The 22,580-nt window shown below is 41.6% G+C and overlaps 1 protein-coding gene, 3 long non-coding RNA genes and 1 other non-coding gene across 8 annotated transcripts in view; 2 read left to right on the forward strand and 3 right to left on the reverse strand.

The window, feature by feature from the left end:
- The window catches only part of LOC134454402 (von Willebrand factor A domain-containing protein 5A-like), a 54,586-nt gene extending 38,264 nt beyond the window's left edge, over positions 1-16,322 (forward strand). Inside the window, exon 17 of the mRNA XM_063205382.1 lies at positions 15,796-16,322. Within this exon, the coding sequence (XP_063061452.1) occupies positions 15,796-15,875 (80 nt within the window). The 3' untranslated portion in view covers positions 15,876-16,322. The remainder of the gene's footprint in view (positions 1-15,795) is intronic.
- On the reverse strand, positions 2,444-6,088 carry LOC134453616 (uncharacterized). Of its 3 annotated transcripts, none has more exons than XR_010035672.1 (6): positions 5,981-6,088; positions 5,464-5,616; positions 5,216-5,244; positions 4,772-4,867; positions 4,186-4,259; positions 2,444-3,102 (listed from the first exon to the last, which is right to left on the reverse strand). It is a non-coding gene; the product is annotated as an uncharacterized LOC134453616 (long non-coding RNA). The 3 variants fall into 3 exon arrangements; XR_010035674.1 differs by having other exon boundaries at positions 5,460-5,616; XR_010035673.1 differs by lacking the exon at positions 5,981-6,088 and having other exon boundaries at positions 5,464-5,626.
- Positions 4,535-4,660, reverse strand: LOC134454855 (small Cajal body-specific RNA 14). The gene has a single exon (XR_010035921.1). It is a non-coding gene; the product is annotated as a small Cajal body-specific RNA 14 (non-coding RNA).
- LOC134453617 (uncharacterized) lies at positions 6,471-8,132 on the reverse strand. Its single transcript, XR_010035675.1, has 3 exons — positions 7,518-8,132; positions 6,779-6,931; positions 6,471-6,622 (listed from the first exon to the last, which is right to left on the reverse strand). It is a non-coding gene; the product is annotated as an uncharacterized LOC134453617 (long non-coding RNA).
- LOC134453618 (uncharacterized) lies at positions 9,505-12,433 on the forward strand. Of its 2 annotated transcripts, XR_010035677.1 has the most exons (4): positions 9,505-9,898; positions 10,803-10,959; positions 11,091-11,249; positions 11,984-12,433. It is a non-coding gene; the product is annotated as an uncharacterized LOC134453618 (long non-coding RNA). The 2 variants fall into 2 exon arrangements; XR_010035676.1 differs by lacking the exon at positions 9,505-9,898 and having other exon boundaries at positions 10,570-10,959; positions 11,984-12,432.
- Positions 16,323-22,580: the final 6,258 nt, after the last annotated feature.

Consider the following 22,580-nt stretch of genomic DNA (forward strand, 5'->3'; position numbering starts at 1 on the left):
CATGTGTACATAAATTGATACATTTATGTGTGCTGGGCTAGAATTAAACAATTTCCAGTCATTGGAATCAGTGTGACCACTGTGGAGCAGCAGAGATGATTGGAAATACATCATTTTGGCAGCAAACTACTATGACTTTTTATACTTGTAAGTACATAAATCACTGAAAATCCACTCATACATCCAAATATGTACTTGAATTGATAGATTCATGTGTGCTGTGCTTAAATCAAACCATTTTCAGGCATTTGACTTACATTAGCCACTGTGGGGCAACAGAATTGCTTACAAAGCGTCATTTTTGCATGTTACGGTTATGACTTCTAATGGTTAAAAATTATTATAAATTATTTAAAATATCAAAACATTAATATTTTGAGTGATATTGATGCAGAAATGTGTGATCTACAAAAAAAATGTATTTCGTACCAATTTTTGAATGCTTTTTCAATGCTGAGTCCAAAGACATCCTAAAAAGCTATCAGTGAAAGAGCAGCCGGGCCATTTAGGGCTTGATATGCATAATGCCATTTTTTTCACTGAATGTCAGCATATGGCACACATTTTGATAGAGTCTATAGTGATAAACTTGTCTGTAAAATATTAGGCCTCTACGTGCTTGTATGTTGCTGGGAGGCGGGGCCAAAGTTCAGAAACATGAAATTTCAAGGGGGCGCTATAGAGTCTGTGAACATAGAAGTTGTAATTTTTCTTCACTTTCCTGTTCTGTGTGATACATAGATCTCACATACCAAATTTCAGGCATCTACCTCATTAGGTGTTGCCAGTAGGAGGGGCCAAAGATGAGGAAAAATGCGAAAAAAGTGAATTTCTAGGGGGCGCTACTGAGTCTGCAAATGTTTTGGCTGCATTTTGACTGCACTCATATGTTCATTGTGACTTATATAAGTGACATTTCCAATCTGAAGTATGTATGTACTTCTGTATGTCAAGGGGGTGTGGCCAAAGTTGTGAAAAATGGAGAAAATGCATGAAATTGTAGGGGGCGCTATGGAGCCTGTGACTATGAAAGCTGTAATTTGACTTTACATACTTATTATGTGACATACAAAGATGTCACATGCCACATTTGGTATCATCAGGTTGTTCTGTGTTGCCAGTAGGTGGCGCTAAAAGATGGAAAAAATGAATTTCTAGGGGGCGCTATTGAGTTAAACAATGAGTAATCAACCATTAGACTCCTATCCCATATTTTGTTTGACACATTGATGTTGCACACCAAATCTGGTCATCCTATGATGAAACAAAGTTAGAGATGCTAACCCTAACCCTAAGGATCACAAATCCCATAGGCTGGATAGGGGTGGATAGGGGTGGGCAACCTTTTTCATTCAAAGAGCCACTTCAAATTGCTCCAAGGACTGTAAAAGTCCTCGGAGGGCTATGAATACAAACCAGGATTTCCCCCTGAACTTCAGGCTTATATGGAAGGCAGCCACCTTTACACGGACCCCACCTTCTCTAGGTCCCTATAGTTTAGTTTTATTGCAAATGTAATTTCTAAGATTCCTTTACAAAATGACAGATTTCATGTGACGCTGCTTAACATCAAAATTATGTCGGGGGGGCTGAATAAAACACCTTCAAAGGCCACAAATGGACCGCGAGACATAGGTTCCCCACCCCTGGTATGGTAGGCCTTTTAGTTCACCCACTTATTGAAAACAAAAATGGGCACGTGGAACAGATGTTGGCGTTAGAGATTACATAATTTGTCCAGAAAAGTATGAAACGTCTAACTGCTTGATTGATGCTGGAGGCAAAAATAAACTCATAACTAGGGAGTTCTACAGAGCATACAGTACAGTAAATTGCAATTATGTCTTTATGTCTTCTGAGATGATGTCTTTAAATGTGCACTGTGTAATATTTGTAGCAATATTTACCACCACCATCAAATTTGAGTGTTCATCATGCATGAAAAGAGGGATCTTTTCCATGTCCGCCACTTTGAATGTCCAGAAATACATTATAGTTACAGCCTACCCTTTTTCATTTTCACGTATTTTTAGTATAGGCCCCATCCAAGCATTATTCATGAATGTCCATATAATTTGACCATCCTGCAGTTTGGCCTTACGAAGCTCACTAACCTTGACCAAGGAGCACACTGTCAAGGAGAGTACAACATAAAGACACATATAGTAGGCTAAGTGTTAAAGTTTTGTGCATGAACTCAAACTTGTTTAATTACTTCCAAAAACATGATGTAAAAATACCAAAATGCGAAAGAATTTCATAATATCAAATGATAACTTTTGTGTAAACCCTACATTATTCACAATAAGGAAAATACAAAAATGTGGGCCACTGTGACCCTTCCATCATGATGACAATAATTTCACAAATGAAGTGCTCAATTAAAATAAAATCATTTACAATGTTCTGATGTATTGGGACAAATAATGGTAAATACTCAGGGTTGAATATATTAGATTAATTTTAATGATGCAGAAGGGAATAATAATAATAATGAACACAAATACACAAATTCCAATATTGCAAGGGGAAAAGTCATCCACACTACTGTACAGTGCACAGTAAACCAACAAGGTGCAAAAGTGTTCAGATGAAATAACTTGGGGTGGATCATAGTGTCCTAAAATCTGTCCATCCAGTGTTGCTGTATAGTGCAGAGTATTAATAAAAATACAGCAAATAATATCAGTCTAATTACAAGGAAAAGGTGACTTATGACACACACACACACACACACACACACACACACACACACACACACACACACACACACACACACACACACACACACACACACACACACACACACACACACAATCTCACATAATTCCATGGAATGGACACGGATGTTTGAGGAACCGGAAGTGTTTTCCGTGATAGACTCACAGAAGTGCTTTCTATATTCCCACAGGACTATGTCAAGTCTATCATTACAAAATAGATACCACGTTCTAATACTAAACAAAAGAATGTTAGTGGGAGGGTGGCTGATGGATGACATGTCCAGGGTGCAGCCAAGGTTGTCAGCAGCTGGACAGGCTTTGGGCCAGGCCATTCATGGTGCAGCTCTTTCTTGCCGTCGCACTGCTCCTCTAATTACACCTGAAAAAAAAAAAACGTAACATGACATGAGTAATTCTGATGATATACACAGGAACAGTACAACAGCAGCAGCAGCAACAGCAGCAGCAGCATCAGCACAAGTTACATCACTGTAATGTTACAGTACAACAAATACACCAAAAGCAACAGAAGTGTACAAAGTAATATACTTCACATAAAAGAGTGGCGGTAATCAACGTCATCCTGCATATTCCGCCACACAGGGCTCGCCCGTGACTTGCCAGTCAATGTTCAGTGCAACCAATACTATGATTTGCCAACCGTGCTGTACCATCACACACAAAGCTCACATGCATGCCAAGCAGCCTGTGCTTATGCTACAAAACAAAGCACGGAAAGTCATTACCTACCTCTTACCACACACACACACACACACACACACACACACACACAGAGTGCGGAAACAAATTAAACCTCTGTCCTGGCTTTCCTTACGAATTGACTATAAAAGTGGCATCACTTGTACAATATTTGTTAAATTAAGTGACCACTGAAGACCAATTGAAACTACAGTGGGGTTTGGATAACAGAACATTTGGTAATTCCATTTCACAAGGACCTTACAACATTCTCACGTCCAAGTTTAAGCCTGGCAACACTTTTTTGTTTTATCAATGGAAGTGTCAAAAAGTCCTCAAAGGGTTGATGTATCGTGCTTCACACGCATCAGAGACGCACATGTGCATCGTGGTCTTGTCTACACATACAGCTATTGCGTTACATTGTATGACACTTGTATGATGCTTTTATCCAATGTGACAAGCAGTTAATATTTTTCAGGGTATTGGTTATAGTCCCTGGAGCAATCTGGGGTTCTGTGCCTTGCACTTCAGCCATGGATTAAGGTGTAGGTAGAAGTCCAACTCCCTAGTAGAAGGTAGGTAGAAGCTCTGAAGAAGTACCACTCCCAGATTGAAAGACCATCTCCCTAACCACAATGCCACGTTTTACCCATGGAGGACAATACTTAGCTCACATTCAGGGTTCCCACACCTAGGTTGATGAAAAAGGAACACAAGCTTTTATAGCCGCGATTGTATGTGGATGAAGCTGTGGGCTCACCTGAGGTGTAAGGTCACATGATTCGCCAGAGGCTGGCTGCTGAGATGGAAGGACGTCCACACCTCTCACAAGCCCTGGCAACACACACACACACACACACACACACACACACACACACACACACACACACACACACACACACACACACACACACACACGCACACGCACACGCACGCACACAAACAATAAAGGCTTTAATAATGAAATGTTACCACATTGATTGCCACAACTACAACTGCAAGAAAAATATGAAAACCCTCTGTCATCCAGGTCATGATTGCAATTTACTACTATTGCTACTTTGACTTAACGATTAAACAATTTACATAAATGGACCGCCATAATAGTGTGTGTCTAGAACCATCACACTGGGAACCCAATGTCTTGACCAGCCCCGTCGAAACCATTCTCTCTTTGTGTGGCGTCACGGACTGCGGTACACTGCTCAGTACTGTAGCCAACACCTGGACTCCACACACTCTTTAAAACACATGGGTATTGAACCTGAACTCTTCTGAACATAAGGACATTTTAAAACATACGTTTGTGAGACAATCACATGACCAATGAGTCATGGCAAACTTACTTTTGGTAGAAGCTGCTGATCACGACAGGTCTGATTTCCATCTGAAAGACGTGTTCCTAATCATAAGGGCAGGTTTTGTAGTACCTCAAGCACGATCTACAAGACACAGTCAAGATTTACGATGACCTTTTAATAAAAAAAAGTAAAGACATAAAATAAGAGACAGTGATAGACAGTCATAATAGAACCCTTTGTGTCATAAAAAACTTGACTATATTTCTTTTAAAAATTGCTTGTATTTTTAAAATAAATAAATAAATGAAGCAAAAAATGAGATGGGAAAATTGGCCATTGTGCACAACTCAACCTCTGCTTGTTGGAAACCACTGTCTGTCAAAAAATGAGCTCATGTGGTTGGCTGCCAGTGTCTTGCCCCTCCTAACAATACTGTGTTGATAAACATGGTGAACCAATGTATAGAAACGTTTGAAACATAAAACTCACCAGCAAATAATTAGTGGTCAACTCCTTTCCTGTAACAACATAAACAGGGTTATGGATACAAAACAAAAGACACCAAAATAGAAAGGCTTTCAATATATATTGATGATTGTTTAAAAAATAATAAAAAAAATAATTAAAAAAATACTTGTCCAGACAGCAGATAGTCAGAAAGTCAAAGAGACAGACAGACACACAAACACATGCATGAGTCATGTGGCATGGCCCTGTGTGGGGCAGTGCTGACCTACTGTATGAGGTAGTTGATGCAGTTTTTTCTCATCTTGTCCAGGTTCCATCTGCAGCACCATGTGTACGGGGGCCAGGCCCGACAGGCTCACCTCCTCCATCTCCTTATACGACTGGAGGATGAACAGGCCCAGAGCTGCTGATGTTCCTGTGCACTTGGAGAAGAGGAGGGAAAGCTCAGCTCCCTTACTTCAGGAGTGGGAAAACCTCTTTCATTCCTCCAAGGGCCGTACTATGAACACAAACAAGGATTTCCCCCCATAAATTCATATTGGAGGATGCCACCTTTGCAACAGACCTTAACTAGGTTCCCTGAAAATATAAATGAATTTTAATGCGATACAGTTTCACAAGAAATACAGTACAATATGCTTTGTAAAAAATGTTAGAAATTGAATTTGCAAATCATTTATGTCTGGGTCCGGCTAAGACCACCTCAAGGGACGTAAAACACCCTTGGTCAAATGAGATGTATGGGATGCCAAAACGATGATAGAAGTGGTATGTATGTAATCTCACCCATGGTTTGATCTGGCCATGTAACAGCAGAGATGACCATCCTCAGGCAGTCCATGATGTCTTGGTAGGATGTTGTACCTATGAATGACAAGCTGCCATTACTACCAGATGACCATGCGACTTCTGTTGTGTAGTCCAAATAATTACATATTTTTGCACGCACACAACTCAAAAAACGCTTGCCAAGTCAAGTCGACAAACACACCATTGGTTATCTTTAATTCTGAGGTATAGCATATGTGCGATCGGCGAAGGAATGTGAGGTGGATCGGAAAATAGCTTTGATCAGTTCATTAAAGCCCAGTCAAGTTTTGGCTTTCCCAGCCCCACGAGCCGCCCGGAAGGGGTGGAGACTTAGGTGCCCCATACATACAACATTTCAGATGAGAAAAATATCATGACAAACAGATACAGCAATAATTAAAAAAAATCTCCTTGGCCGTCATCGTTGCACGAGTTTGTACATAGACAGAGAAACACATACAGCTCGAAATGGATATCACAAATCTGCCATGTTTTCATTCTAACAAAGGTAAATTCACTGAGGAGCTGATTCACCTGTCTTGACTACTGATTGGCTGATTGGATACATTTTATGGCAGTTTTTTTTAATCCTTCTGAGCTCAGGATGGGCATCTTCTTCTGCTTTGAAAGAAGCATGTAAATAGCATCCATTATTAATATTACACTTACATGAGCATCATAGTAGTGTTACTTTATTGAAATTAAGCCATTAAGGTTTGCTTTTATTATGAATATAAACAAGTATAGAAGTATGCCTGCCCAGTGCTTGCTCACCAGTGCAGCTTCAGAGGACTGTGGTGGCATCTGCAGGATCTTCTCCATGTTGCTCCACCTGAAGACATCGACAATGCTGCACTACGGCTCGATGATGTTCTCCACCTGCATGCTGCTAAACAGGTTATACTGCACATAGCCCTTGGTTTCCACCTGCACAAAACAACAACACAAAAACACATAAAATGGCTAAATAGTAACCGCAAACTGAAGTGGGAAAATAATGGTGAAAGAGATTTCAGTAAGACAAGAGTCAGCACATTGCAACTCATGTTATGCTTGCTCTGCACAAATGCTCTAGACCAATAATATGACGTTTTGTGGGAGGGCCATACTGTTTGACAAAAACAGAAAGTGACAAGGGGGGCCTACCGTAGCTTAATGGTAGGGCACTTGTCTACTATGCGGCCGACCCTGTTTTGAGTTCAGCTCTGGTCCTTTGCCGACCTTTCCCCATCTCTCTCCCAACTCGCTTCCTATCATTACTACACTGTCCTATGAAAATAAAGGCAAAAGCCGTCCAAAAATAGTTTAAAAAAGAATGTGATAGCTGGCTAACTAATATCTTGCAACAGATGCGTGGTGTCTCTTCTGGTGCACCTTCATCAGTTCATCAGTTTATCCAAGCTTATGAAGGATTACTTGTCTTCTGTTGCCCCTGCCCCTGCCTCTGCTGAAAACCTATCTTACTCAGACTTGTATGATGCATATGGGTCTATGACATGTAACGGAGGCTAACCAGCAGAGTTGTCGTGGAACGTTGGTAAACCTCCCTCCTAAAGCCTCATACAGTGTCGATGTCGTTGGACCGGGAGACTGGTCTCTTGGTCCAGCGGTATCGTACTGTGTCTCCCATTGCCGGACCGTTGTAGTTGACGAGGTCACACGTTCGTGCCCCGGGGCATAAATAAAGTAAAAAAACAAAACAAAACAAAACAAAAAAGACAAATGAAACTTCAAAAAGAAGTTCAGTGACATACAACTATAATCTTTCGACTAAAATGACCTGGATGAATGATAATCTTCAATGAAAATCCAGTATTGAGATGCAGATTATGAAGCCCAACTGGGAAACTCCAACTCCCATTGTCATTGTGACACAGCACTCCACAGCACACAAGTGAACACTGCACACAACGAAATTGCAATTATGCCTCAACCCTGCAAGGGGGCAGCCCTGAATGGCGCCCCTAGGGAGCAGTGCGGCGGGACGGTACCATGATCAGGGTACCTCAGTCATGGAGGAGGATGGGGGAGAACACTGGTTGACTACATTCCCCCACCAACATGTTGGGTCGGAAGTCAAACCGGCATCCTTTGGACTACAAGTCTGAAACCCTAACCTCTTACCCATGACTGCCCATGGTATGATATGGTCAAATGTACACGACAAGTCAGAGAGGCTAATTAAGCACTTTTACTGTGAATAGTGTACAGCTTGATAGCAGTGACTTTGTTGCCAGTGGAGATGGGCTCTACACCAAACCATACCATGCCCAGGGGGGTCACTCATGTCACAGCGTACCCAGAGAGGATCGGCAGTGGGACACCTGCCAACGTAATTACATACTGGAACCAGCTCATTGTGTACCACGACAAGAACCGTCTGTGGTAAATACATGGGAAAATAACAGCATGGTGAAGGTAAATGCACAAGCCAATACAGAGGAAATTGAGACTACGGAAACAGTGATGATTATGGCCATATACATTCTTTTGACAGAATGTTTTAAACATGACAAAGCCGTATACATTTTTAAGGTTCCTTTTTAGGTTAACTTTGTGAATATATAGCATTTATGTGTAATGCTATTCTACTGTAGTCCCAAATGTTACCTTGCTGTCTTCATTGGCAGTGGTTGAGGAGGACCGATGACCCTCTTCTGGTCCTCACCAGTTTCCTTTGGATCATGCAGGTCATCACTCAGAGTCTTCAGTTTCTTCCATGTCCTTTACATTTTCTTGCTTCAACTGGAGATGGGGGTGCTTGAGTAAGATGATGCAGACAATCAAACAAAATAATATGAAAATGTCAGGTCCCTAATGAATTCAGACCTAGGCTACATTTCCCAATAGCATTTCCCAAAAGCCACCTAATCTCAAATACACGCCTGATTCTTTCTTGACTCAGCCAAATACAATTCCGTGATATTATTTGGTAGGCTATATTACGTTATGCAATTGTATATGTGATTTTTATTTCACACTTTTAGTTATACTAGGCATAGAGTTCAATAATTAGGTAACATTTAGACAGGTTAGTGTAGCTACTAAATTTAGCAATGCAGATTCTCACAAGATTTTTGTACACGAAGCTCTCAAAGTTCACAAGTCATTGTTTAGAAGACAAACTAATTAGAAAAAAACAAGATTTTAAATGCTCACGAGCGTACACGTCAAATATAAACAAATACCTCGACCCCAAAAGCGATAAAAAAAAGGTAAATTCACAGGGCGGAAACACACTAAATCACCGTTTCATCGACCAATCACATGCAGGTAGTACACACGTCACGTCCGTTAGTGAATGTGGTTGTGAACGCAAAACGAGGACTGCGTTATTCCTCTGGATCATCTAGTAGTACCGAGGAAGACGAAATCTCGACCGAAAATGTACAAAAAAAAGACATCTTCGAAACGCAAGTTGTGTTACATGCATATATCTTCGGTCAAGCATGAAGAAACACAGCATTTCACCAATATACGGTGGAATACATATCGAAATTTTCGGCAGCGGTTAGAATTGAAGGGTGAGTGCAGAGACGTAGCAGAACATGTATTGAGTTGGAGTTTGACGAAATTCCCGAGGATGCGGCTCTCCATCCCACATGCTACCGGAGGTTTATTGACAAGCGGGAAATTGAACGAGTCACACGGCGTGTCTTGCGAGAGGCAGAGAGGGGAGATGGCCAACAAGACCCCCGAACTAGCCAGGCTACCTCCGCTTTATCGGCTGTGACCACCACTCCGACCAGGAAACTGCGATCCAGATCAAGCTTGGCCATCACGAGCTCTGGCCCCGTTCTTCCTGCTGTCTGCATGATTTGCAAGAAAGACAGCAAATTTATCGTCGCGAGTGGCAGACGTCAAAGAGAACGAAAACACAGACTTTAACCGCAGGTAAGATTACTCTCACCCCCACCACACAGTCTATGCGAATGCATCCCATCCCCCAAAACACACACACACACACACACACACACACACACACACACACACACACACACACACACACACACACACACACAGAGATGTTAGTAGAAGTTGACTGACTATCTAGCCCACACTGCTGCACAATCATTGTTTTTTTGTCTAATTCTAATATGAATGCACGTGTGAATTGGCATAATGTGTTATGTGTGTGGGTGTGAAATTACATTCCAATAGCCTGCAAAACATCCCCATGCCTATAGTACCCCCAGTGTTTTAGGTTTTAGATGTTTAAATGAATCACACTTTGTCTTAAATAGGATAGGGTATGTTTATATGGATGTCAAAGCATGCCTGATGTTGATATGACTCTGAATATCTGTTCAGAAATGTGGCTCCTCAGCCTGATGGCCTGTCTGGTTAAGACACTGCTTCTGCCATCCCATCCCCCATGCCATTCCCCACTGCCCCCCTCTCTCACTTGTACACTTGGGATTTTTCCGCTTCTGTCCCTGGGCAGCCTCAGTGACCAGGCTCAAGAGGTGTGTCCTGGCTGTGCTGTACATCTGTGTGCTTAACCCCTTAGCACAGCACCTATGTTATAACCTTACTGTCACCAAAAATGTAATATGTATGTCTTAATCTGTTACTCTGCACTGTCATAGCAATGTTGTTATGATGTAGTTTTCAGCAAATAGTGAATAAGCCCGCTGGCAACCCCATCTGCACTGCAGTAAGAGGCTACGGAATGCTTTTTTGGGGGGTGCAACACCCATCGCCATTTTTTTTTTTTTACAATACCACTCCACCAGGAAAAATGTCTAATTGTTTGCCTGTCTATTTATTCATTCTTTTTTCTTTTCTTTTGTACAAGGCAAGTTGCAGGAAGCAGCTGAAGTAAAGGAAGCCAAGAGCATCCTCATTCACATCAAGGACAGAGACTGTGTGGCTCTGGAGGTGCAGTACCACAGAAGTTGCTACAGAGAGTACACAAGGTTTTTGAGTGAGCCTGTCAGAACAGAGAAAGAACAGTAAGTCCATCTTAATTCTATATAGAAACACAGTACAATGTGTGTCCTATGATTGAGACAGTTTGTTCTCACAACATGGATCTCACAAAGAAAGCTCTCACAACACACATCTTCTTCTATATTTTTGTAAGGATTGGGCCAACATTTGATCTGAGCTACAAGTTATTCTGCGAGAGGGTAATCCGCTAAAGGCTACTGATCAACCAAGAGGTGCTGAGGATGAGCCAACTGAGGAAGGCCTTTATTGCCCTTGTGCAGTCAAGTGAAGGTGTTGATGCTTCAACCTACAGGTAATTGCAAGTCAGTGTATTACGAATTTGTCAAATCCAAGGGAAAGTTCACGCATGTGACTTAAAGGACCACTTCAGTCAATTTCAATATGCTGTTGTATTGCTCATACCCTTAACTTGTCAGTACCCGGTGATGGCACATTTTTCGGCTCAGCCCTTTCCGAGATATGAGCTATTCTAATGGGGGCAGCATTTGTTTACATTGTTTACAACATAGGCCTACTCCAAATATTTAAAGGGTGTCGCTGTTTGCTAGTTGTCGGCTGATGTTGTATAACCTTTTGGATGTTTTTGGGAATAAATTTTAAAAAAAAATTGAAATGTAAACAAAGCGCTGCCCTCATTACAATGACCAGAATCTCGGAAAAGGCTGAAGAAGAAGAAAAAAAATCTCTAGTACTGACACGTCCAGGGTAGTGTGAGCATTACAACTGCATGTTGAAATTGACTGAAATTATTCTCTAACACTCTGCTTGTCATCTGCACATACTGTACTTGTAATATTTTGAAATAAGGAGGATGGCAGTATTCTTGATAGTGTGATGTTCGTTACAGTATGTGCTTCCCTTGGGAATACTTGGTATTATATCTGTTGCATAGCAAGTAAACTCCACCAATATTATTTATTCACTCCGAGTTAATGTGTGAGGGTGGCTATTGCATATCAGCGACTACATGAAGCCCCACTATGCTTGTACTGATATGCCTCTTTTTTTGTTGATTTGTGTTTACAGACAGGATATATTGAAGAAGAGGCTCAGTCGTGATTTTCCTCAGCTAGTGTTCCACACCCCCGCCAAACGCAACACATCTGAACTGGTTTTTGCTGAGAACTTGTCGACGAATGCAGTCTTGAACTTGTTACCATCAGGTGCGGAGACGACTCAGTCCAGTGAAATGAGCCAGACAGACAGCGACACAGAAAGGAGGAAGTCAAAGCAACCAACCACAGCAGAGGAGACACGGACACTTTACACAGCAGCTTTGCTTTTGAAGAGGCTGCTTAGTCACAGTCCTGGCATGTCATGCCCATGGCCCCCAACTGCAGTAAACTTCAATCTCACTGAAGTCATTTGCTGTGGCATGCGCAAAAGATGTGTACCTGGATGCTTTCACACAGTTCATGAAAATGCCGGTTCATGTGTATGCCACTTGTTTTGATTTTTTATTTGTTGTATAGTTATTCGTGAATAAATGAATACATGAATACCTGAATGGTCCTTATCATTGATCATTAGATTATTTCCATTTATTAATGTGAATATGAAAAGGTAACCTTATCATCCACTTGCATAATAGTTGTTGGTGCTATAAACAAAGCACTGTTACAATCACTTAGAGGGTTATCAATAGCATGGGTTATCTATAGCCTACTTATTGTAATTGTTTCCATTAATTGCTCAAAACCACAGTATGAAATGTCAATTGCAAAATTGTGCCTTGTGCTGTAAATAAAGCACTGTTTATGATTTATTTAGAACTTATCCCAATCCAGAGATATATGCATGAGTATTATTTTTGATAATTGTTATTATATGTGAACATGAAAAGGTAACCTTATCATCCACTTGCACAATAGTTGTTGGTGCTATAAACAAAGCACTGTTTGGAGTTACAATCACTTAGAGGGTTATCAATAGTCTGGGTTATCTATAGCCTACTTATTGCAATTGTTTCCATTAATTGCTCAAATCCACAGTATGAAATGTCAATAGCATAATTATGCTTTGTTCAGTAAATAAAGCATTATTTATTATTTATTTAGAATTTGTCCCAATCCAGAAATGTAGGCACGAGTATTATTTTTGATAATTGCTATTATATACCCTCTTCAAAAGGGTATTTTGGGAGATTCTTATAGGTAGGTCAGACAGACGGCTTGTCATTATTTTCAGTTTTTCAAACGGCTTGCCACTTTTTCGCCGTAAATCGGCTACGTGATTGGTTTAAAACGGTCACATGGTGTCCAGTGACGTAAAAATCCTCATTCCCTACAGAGGGTAAGATTTCTTACTAAAATGTCACCGTTTTAATTACGTGCACGATTACATGAAGAGGACATTTCACGGTAAGTTGAACATAGCTTTGGTCGTTTCATCATCTAAGGGACCTGCTGTTTGGAAGCTGTGGAGCGAGGTTGAACGAAAAGGGCTGTCACCCTACGGCCTAATAGGCCTATCAAAATAAACTAACAAAAATGTTGACATGACAGGCAACGTGTGACCCTTTTCTGCAATCTACATTGCACTGACTTTCAAAATTTGCCGACGTGGTGGAAGCTTTGATGTTTACGAGGTCCCGGACTCAACAGCAAATATGCAACAAAGTTGCCTTCTGTACGGGGAGATTAGTAACATATCGCTAATGCAAACGACCTGCGAAAAGGAAACGCCAAAGCAGCAGTTCGTCCTTTTTTGATGGACTATCAAATAGGAAACAACCTACCTAACTACTTGGCTAATGCCAACAAACAGGCGCGCAAAAAGGGCGCATTGCATTGCGCAGCGTCAGTGGGGGAGCAAACAAAGGAAATGTTAAAAAGACATTTGGTTTGAAATAGACTACTTTGCTTCCAACTCCTGACTGTTCTTGAGTGGCTATGCAAACAGACGCACCGTCAGTAGGCAGATGTCGCGAGAGGCGCCCTACCTGATCACTTTCCTCGGGGTTTGTTAGACTGCAGAGGAGGTGCGCGTTGCGCCCTCTCGCTAATTGATGAGGTGCCTATTGGATGCAGAATGCAAATGGCAAAAAAGCAGGTGCTCTAGGAAGGGAGGTGCTTTAAAATGGAGCAGAAAAGTTGAATTAATGCACCACAATCAAATAAAAAAACGCAAAAGGCAGTATCTACGCCACTGGAACTAGGCTATATGAAACCAACAGTCATCTGTGTGCAAAAGTGCGTCCTGGCAATCAGGGTGAACCGAACCGAATAGGCATATAGGCTAAACGCGGCTCTTCTCTTCAGTTGTATACGCTGCTTTAGGAAGGGAGATGCTTGAAAACGGAGCATAAATGGATTGTAAGGGCACCACAAGCAAATGAAAGACCCCAACAGGTAGGCATGAAAGCTACTTGAATTAAGACTACGGTATGAAACCGTCACCTGTGTGCAAACGTGCGTCCTTGCCATCAGGAAAACTGAAATTGTTTTATTTCTGTCTGCACGTTAGGCTATGAAACCGTTGTGCCTTAATCGTAAATCTAGGCTACTGTCAAGGCAGACGGAATGGGTGGAGTAGCGCCTGAACATGCAATACATTTGTATGACCCGACTAAAAGTTTGCAGAAAGTTGCAACGCATGAGGACGACACGTTGAAGTAGCCCCCTCTGCCTACACTCGGTGGGTATTTCTAGGGTTAGTGCGCTTAGGATTGTGAGTGACTGAAGTGTCTTTGGCACACGAAATGTAGGCTACAGAATTCCCCCTTCGCGATTTCAGTGTAACATTTTTGCGAAAGAGATGTCCAACTGCAATACAAAAAAACCCCCTCCCAACAAAGAGGCATTGTCTTAGTGTCCGTGTCCGTGGAAAAAAAACACCCTGTCCCCTTGTTTTTGACTGACTTAAGTGTTATTCATTTGATATCACCCAATATTGAGCTGTTAGTCGTGTTAACTTCATTTTGTGACGTCACGTTTCATGAAAAAAAACCATCCCCCCCCTCTGGTTTTTTGACAAATCGCACCCTGAGTAAATACATCCTATAGAGAAAACCATGAGTGCTTGAAAGACAGAGGGATCAAAAGCCTAGTCAAATTGTTGTAGTTAACTCGGGTTTGGGAGCAACAAAAAACATTGAGAGAAGGGACAGTTGGGATGAGTTTACTGACACTCCCCAGGCTTTGTTTCACAGTTGTTTCACTTGTTTCACAGTTGTGAGTTAGGCAACAGGCCTTCGTTGACACAGCAGAGGAGACATCGGGCTGCATATATAAATTAATGTGTAATGAATGTGTACAGACATAAATGAGTAATATGTTGTTCAGCCCTTTTACCCTTTTATGGGAGGAATTTTGAAAAACAGGCCCTGTGACCAGCACCCCTCATGTAGAATGTGTACACCTATGTGTGTTGGGGAAAAGGTATAGCCTACTCTCTTAGACCATTTACTGTATGTCTGTGCGTTAACAATTTCACAATTGCTCCTAAATTCTTATCTGTGCTCCTATATCTTTCTTTTTTTACGCCGCATGAAACCCCCCATTGCCCTGCATGAAATACACCCACTTCCCAAACAAAAAAGTCCCCGCTGCCCCCATAGTTTCCAGAAATTCTGTGGGAAACACTGCCTAGGGAGCGTGTTCATCTGGAAGAAAGAATGTTTCCTGTACTCCTGAGGATGCATCTCTATAGCAGGCTGTTTTTGTTGGTCACAATACTGCTCAGATTATTCCGATTTATTTCTTAATGATATTAACTTGCAATTAATCAAATTGTGGAACAACAATCAAGTACATAAAGTCTGTGTGTGTCTGTGTCTGTGTGTGTGTGTGTGTGTGTGTGTGTGTGTGTGTGTGTGTGTGTGTGTGCATATTTCACAGTAGGCAATATCTCTCAGTGTGTGGAGGCTGGAAATGCTCTGCTGGGATGTGTGGTGGATCAGAAGACTCTAGGCCTCTAAGGACCTCCCAGCCTGTCTGCATGTGTCTCCCTGTGTCTCTCTTCTCATTACTGACATTTTTTTGACCTGCTGCTGCAAATTGCTACTGTAATGTTTGTTTATAAAGGTCCCTGGGGTGCGTTTCTGGTCAAAATCATTGCGAACAAACAAAGTTAGCAACTTACTTGGTTGTAATGCAGTTTTTCATAGGAAACCTAGAAAGTTGCTAACTGGTTACTTGGCAACAATGCTCTCGGGAAACGGGCTCCTGGTTAGTAAAACCAGGTCATTTTGGAAGTTGACTCCAACTGAAGTTTAGTGTGTAAATTTAATTTGGGAGAAATGGGACACAGCCACTTCCATACCCCTAAACATATTTGTGGTCTGTGTGGTGTTATTAATAATAACATTCAATTTAATGAAATATGGTAATTTGATTTAGACAGAGCAATATCACATTGGATAAGACCAATGATACAGTAAGTAAGTAAATCAGTCGCGGTTGCATCAAAACCGTTGAATGGCGTTCTATGAAACCATCCTGTCTCCTTATACTGTAGACGTCCTTGGATAAGCTATGCATTTGTTTGCGTTCACAGGAGGCTCACACAAAATCAATACGCAAAGAATAAGAGAAACAAGACAATTAAAAATTGAACGACCAATAACAATAAAATGATAATATCTGTGTTTTCCCCTTATTTTTCTGTCTGTTCTGTTTTTTTTAAGCTTTGTACTGTGCTGCTGTGTTTTTTTTAGTGTGATGTCAATCCCCCTGGGTCTGAAATAAAGAAAGAATGGAATGGGGAATTGATGATAATAAAAAGGTAGGCCGCCTATACATGTAATATTTTGCCCATTGTTTGAGTCAAGTGAAAATATTCATGCTGGTTTGCTTTAGCTCACTTGTCCCAAAGTTATTGTAGCTCGTTTGTCCCCATTATATCATCGCATAACACCCATTCTTGAGCACACGCCTCCCACACACCTCTCTTTACACATACCTCTTCCCTATAGGCCAAAACAAGACTAACACTAGCCTACTGTACTTTTTTCTCAGTCTTACTCAGCTGAGTGGAACTACTGTCTGATTGTTGTCCTTAGCAACCAAAGACCTTTGGAATGTATCTTCATCCCTGAGGCAAACACAGATAGCAGGTTCAAAGCAGCTGGTGAATAACTTAAACATCTATGTAATTATTCTTATTGACATTGACCAAAATGTAACATGTGGATTCGTTGTTGAAGTAAAATATACAGTAATATTATATCATTGTTATAACAACCTAGGGGAATGGATACAGAGAAAGTAGCCAACAGAGAACGTAATCTGCTGACATCAGGTCCCAGGCCGCCGTGTCCCTCTTGGGCGAAGGTCTTCATGACGTCATGTGTTGACATGCTGCTTTCTTTAACCTGTTGATTAGATGAATCCACACAGCCTGCTTCCTCCAGCTTCCTCCATGTGCTCATTATTCTGAAAATATTCAATCAAATTGTGTAGGATAACCCCAGCAAAAAAGGGAAACAAACGTGAAAATGGAAAAACAAAAACAACAAACAATAGGAAGCAATGAAACAGAAGAAATGTATAAAAAAAGCAAGACAAAAAAGGTACCCACACCAAAATAAAATCACAGAAAAACACTGAAATCAAGGTTCTCATTTAGTCCTGGATACTTTGCGGCCTGTAACTTATAAATCCAGAATGTCTCCCTCTGGTTCAGCTGTCTCTGCCTATCCCCTTACCTTAAAGACAGGGGGATATGATCGATACCGTAGGCCTCCAAGGTGGATGGATCACTATTATGGTGTTCCATGTAGTGTCTTGCCATTGCCCGGGTTGCTGGGGTTATCCTACACAATGTTGGTTTACTTGAATTTGGGATGCTCCAAAAATAGCCGGTATGATTTCATGTCCCATTGAGTTTAGGAAGGAGGACACCTGTTGGAGGTTTTATATATGACACCTGTTACCTGTGCAGCTCACCTTTTGTGATGTGGAGGTATCCGATTGGGAGATGATTGGAGAGATCCACTTCATGCCTTTTTGGCCCGAGGACAAGGGTCAGAGCCTATCTACCGCTCTGGGGAAGGTGTAACTGTAGGCCCTATGTGTTATACTAACCTTGCAGCCTTAAGATTTTATAACGCCTTTCAGCAGTGGTGGACAAAGTACAAGTAAAAGTAAAAAAAGAAACACAGTTTCTTTCCAACACATTTATTTGAGTGAAAAGTAGACCAATGTACTTGTTTTACAATAAGTCGATTCTGCACCGGTTGGTTTAAGTTGGTGGTTGGTCCTTGTTAGGTTTTTATTGTTTTTCAGTAATAACACAGTCTATCTCAGTAGGTAGGTACAATAGAGTAAACGGTGTAACAGCAGTGTAATATCATGTGCTACTGTTGTAATTACACCACAAAAGTACTTGTTCTTTTACTTTGTCCACCACTGCCTTTCAGATAGTAGAACCACACAGTCCTGTTCAAGGTCTAGTTCTGATGCTATGAAATTAGGCTGTTATGATCGCTTCCAGACTAATCTTATTTAGGACTATTATTGTGTGTGTGTGTGTGTGTGTGTGTGTGTGTGTGTGTGTGTGTGTGTGTGTGTGTGTGTGTGTGTGTGTGCACCTACCTAACAACCATTATGGGGTGCCAAGGTGCCAAATGTCCCCTCTATAAGTAACATGGAGAAAATAAAGGCCTACTTTCTGGGGGCATAAATTCAGCAGTGTTTTTCTTGGTAGTTTTGTTACTGGTGAAAAATAGGAAACAACTTTAAAAAATGCCCGCACTTTCCATTTCGTTGGACTTGCCATTCCATTTTCCGGCATCTACAATAGCATACTCAAGAGGATAACCAGAGTAGCCTTGCACAATTGGTGAAGACTAGGCCCTACCTTTGCAGCGTTACGTTTCCCAAATCCCGAAAGAGATTGCATAGGCTTCTTACCGGATTTGTGTTTGTTTAGGTTGGTACACCAAAACGTAGGCCTATTTCATGCGGAACGTAGTGTTGCCAACTTCCAATATGAAGCCCAGGGGAAAAAACACAGACTTTGCTCTTTTTGTATGCTGGTCCAATTTATGAGGACCTCCAAGCGGCGCATAATAAGACTACAGTGAGGAAGTGCATGGTGCACAAAAGGAATAAAAACCTAGTGTACAACCTGTACAGTAAAGCGAGGTCTACGAACCCTAGTGGCATGTTACAGTCAATATAGACTAGTTACATAAACAATAAAAATGGACTCAAATTACTCAAAAACAGTATTTGTCAGCTGATTATTTTATACTAAAAATATATCTCTCATACATTTGTGCCTGATATACCCTATCATCATCATCATCATCATCATCATCATCAGAATTAGGCCTACTAGCTTGTATAACCTACCTATTCTGAAGTCCATCTTTTGTATTCTTCATGTTAACCACATGATTATGGTGGATGTCTCTCAAGCACTTATGAGTCCATTCTGAGTCTCTCCTAAGGCCAAAGTACGAATTGGCCTATTTTGCCCAGTTTTTTTGTTGATTATTTTTTTTGAAATCGAAGAAATCGGGTAGCAAAAACAGCATAAAAATCAAACCATACCACACAAAAGCCTCAACACAACTGAATAGACAAATGTATGCAACAGTTTTGAGTTTTGGCATGTAGGCCTAGTAGTCATTGTGAGGGCCAACACTCATGCAGGCATTGGCATTCCTCTGCTGCCCTCTGTTGGAGATCCGGTGTCACATTTTCTAATGGCCCAAAGTGATTCCTCGCTCTGTGACCTTTGCCATTTGTATGTGGTTGTTGAATGGCCATAATTATTGGTGGGGTCCTGGGAAAAAAAAACAAATAAGCAAGACTCACAGCCTCATGTACAGTTTAGGAAGGAAAACAGTTATAATGGTTGACATGGAGAACATTACGATTAACTCGCACAGCTGCACAGGGTTCATCACCACTTCTCTGCCCTGGCAACAACATAGGCCTGCAGCTCAGATAAATAGATATCCCCAGGAGGTAGGCCTGTCATATGCCACCTCTTTACGTGTAAAGAAATATAAATGTGGTGATTTTTATAAGAACATAGACTAACTGTTCACCTTGAACATAAAAAGACCCAGTGTTAATACATTTTTATGACAGTAATCCCAAACAGCTTGTTTAGTGGCATTCTTAATGAAGAGGGTGTGCACTAGGTAGACAGGCCAGTTGTGTCAAGAAAAGCCAGATTCGGATGGGACTTTTATTACCTATGGACCCCCGGTAATTCGGAATAATTACAGGGAATGTCTGAGTTCTTAGTCCTGTGCGAATGTGCCATGTCACAAAGTTTAACGAAGATGCACGAAGCACGAAGGGTCTGCGTGAGAGACAGGCTAGACAGTTGCTATCTTCAGGACAGATGCAGAATAACACTGCAGTTGACAAGATGTTTTCCCCTGTAGAGTTCTATTTTTTTTCGATAAAGGACACTTTGTATAATCAGGGCAGGATTAATGCACAGGCTATAGCTGCAGCCTAGGTGCCCCTGATTGCCCCTGATTGGCCAAATGAAAAATGGCAGAACTGTTACAAGATCCAACACTGGAAAATGAATCTGTTGTGTTGGGTACAGTTGGTAGATATGTTACCCTTAATTCTAAGTAGAGATGTACAGGATCCAAGATCCGGTTCCGGATCCAGCAGGATAATAGGGTTTTTCACAGGATCCGGATCCGGTTGCAGGATCCAGGATCCGGTAGCCGAGGCTTTTCAGTCAAAATAGTTTGAGCCAACGTGATAAAAAGGGCCCACATGTGTGAGTAGGCTATGTGTTTCAACCCTTTCGTAAGATCCGGTATCCGGTTCCGGATCCAGCAGGATCTTAAGCAGTGGATCCAGTATCCGGCAGGATCCTAAAAATCAGGATCCGGTGCATCTCTAATGCTAACCTCGTGATTGCGACACTATCTATGTAAATTTGTCGCAATATGTGCCTTCCGTGGGGTCCCACAGTGACATGTAGCCTATAGGGCAGGGGTGCTCAACTAGAAACTGAAAAGGTCCACTCGCCAAATTTCGTATGTTTCCAGGATCCAAAAAAGTCGCTACGGACCGATGCAGAAAATAGCCTCACTCGCGGGCCGCGCTGGCCTCTTGCTCACTCACTGAGTTGTCATAGTGATGATACTTTTATTTGTCACAAGACTGGCTTCGCAGAAATACATCTATAGATCGCATGGCAGCGAAATCTCATGTATAATTTATACATATTAAATACAGTTGGATTTTGTCTTGGTCCGAATGACATTGCGTTTGGGTCCGCATCCGGACCTGGGTCCGCCAGTTGAGCACCCCTGCTATAGGGGGCCCAGGTCATCTAAATCCGCCCCTGTTCATAATTAACAGGCATCACATTACAGAAGCTATGGCCGTATTAACATGGGGAACTGCCCATGTGTTTTCAGGACCTTCAAGTGAAAACTTGCTTTCCATGCATTTTGCAGTGCAAGTGGAGAGAACAATAAATATGAGGTCCCTTCTGGATATCAATGACTGACAGCCCTTGACTGGTTTGGTAACGCCACCATCACTGTGACACTGGCCTGGAAGTCACACTGAAATCTTTGCCTGTGTTTGGGAACACAACCACGGAATGGGAAGGGAGGGCAATAAGTAAGGGTTAACGTTCGGCGAGAAGGTCGCTACCGTGGAATAGCAGCACGACAGAGAGAATCTTTAGACCCCGACGCGGAGCGGAGGGGTCTTGTTCTCTCTGAAGTGCTGCTATTCCACAAAGCGACCGACTCGCCGAAAGTTAACCCGCTTATTATATGGATATACTTAAATGACTCACACAAATGGCGGGGACATTTCTTTAGGCCTATTTAATGTTAAGATTGTTGCTGCGCAAAACAAAACAGTGCCGTTGTGGAACACCGCTAGGCAACAGCTAGGTAGCCAGGACAACAGGTGTTGTCTATCACAGCAGCTGATTAGAGTCTTGTTGAAAAGTCGCTTTAGCAGTGAAAAGTCTTGTTGCCATTGACAGCGGTCTGTTATAGACCAACCCGTCCGTTATCGAAAAATAACAGACGTGCGAACGTTGGGGAGCCCCGTTGAAATGAATGGAGCATTCGACTGATGACGTCACAACCATATAATAATAGGTCATAAATGTCCATAAATGTCCAGATATCATCGTGATTTCCAGGTATCAGGGAAATTGTATATGGGCTAACGTTATCTTGTGGTTTCTACCAAATTCAAACAAAATAATGGTAATTTTACTGAGCTGAGAAACACAATAAAAACGTTTTTTTTTTTCAAAATGGAAATTTGGACAAGAGCTCTTAATGTTTTGATTGGCAGTTGCTGTGTGACACACCTGTGTGTTTCCCAGCAATTAAATTGTTGAGACTGACATCACTCTTACAGTACACATCACCAAAGTCATATCACTGACTCGTCGTAGCACGCATTTGAAGATTTTGTTTATAATAAAAGTTTAAAATAAAAGAATTTAAAATAACCTTTGTATTTTTGTTTTGTTTTATGTGTGTAGGTGTGTTTAGCTGTGAAAGGCCTCCTCCTGACAGCCCTGCTGTGTTAGATGATCGCAGGTGATCTGGGAGAAATGTAAGTCTTGTTGTGACAGGTCTACCTGCTTGTGCGCTAAAACCTCTGCAGATGATCCAGAATGGGGCGGCACGGTTGATATTCAATCAACCCAAAAGGACCCA

The sequence above is a fragment of the Engraulis encrasicolus genome, chromosome 8 (assembly GCF_034702125.1).
Source record: "Engraulis encrasicolus isolate BLACKSEA-1 chromosome 8, IST_EnEncr_1.0, whole genome shotgun sequence".
In the NCBI taxonomy this organism is placed as follows: domain Eukaryota; kingdom Metazoa; phylum Chordata; class Actinopteri; order Clupeiformes; family Engraulidae; genus Engraulis; species Engraulis encrasicolus.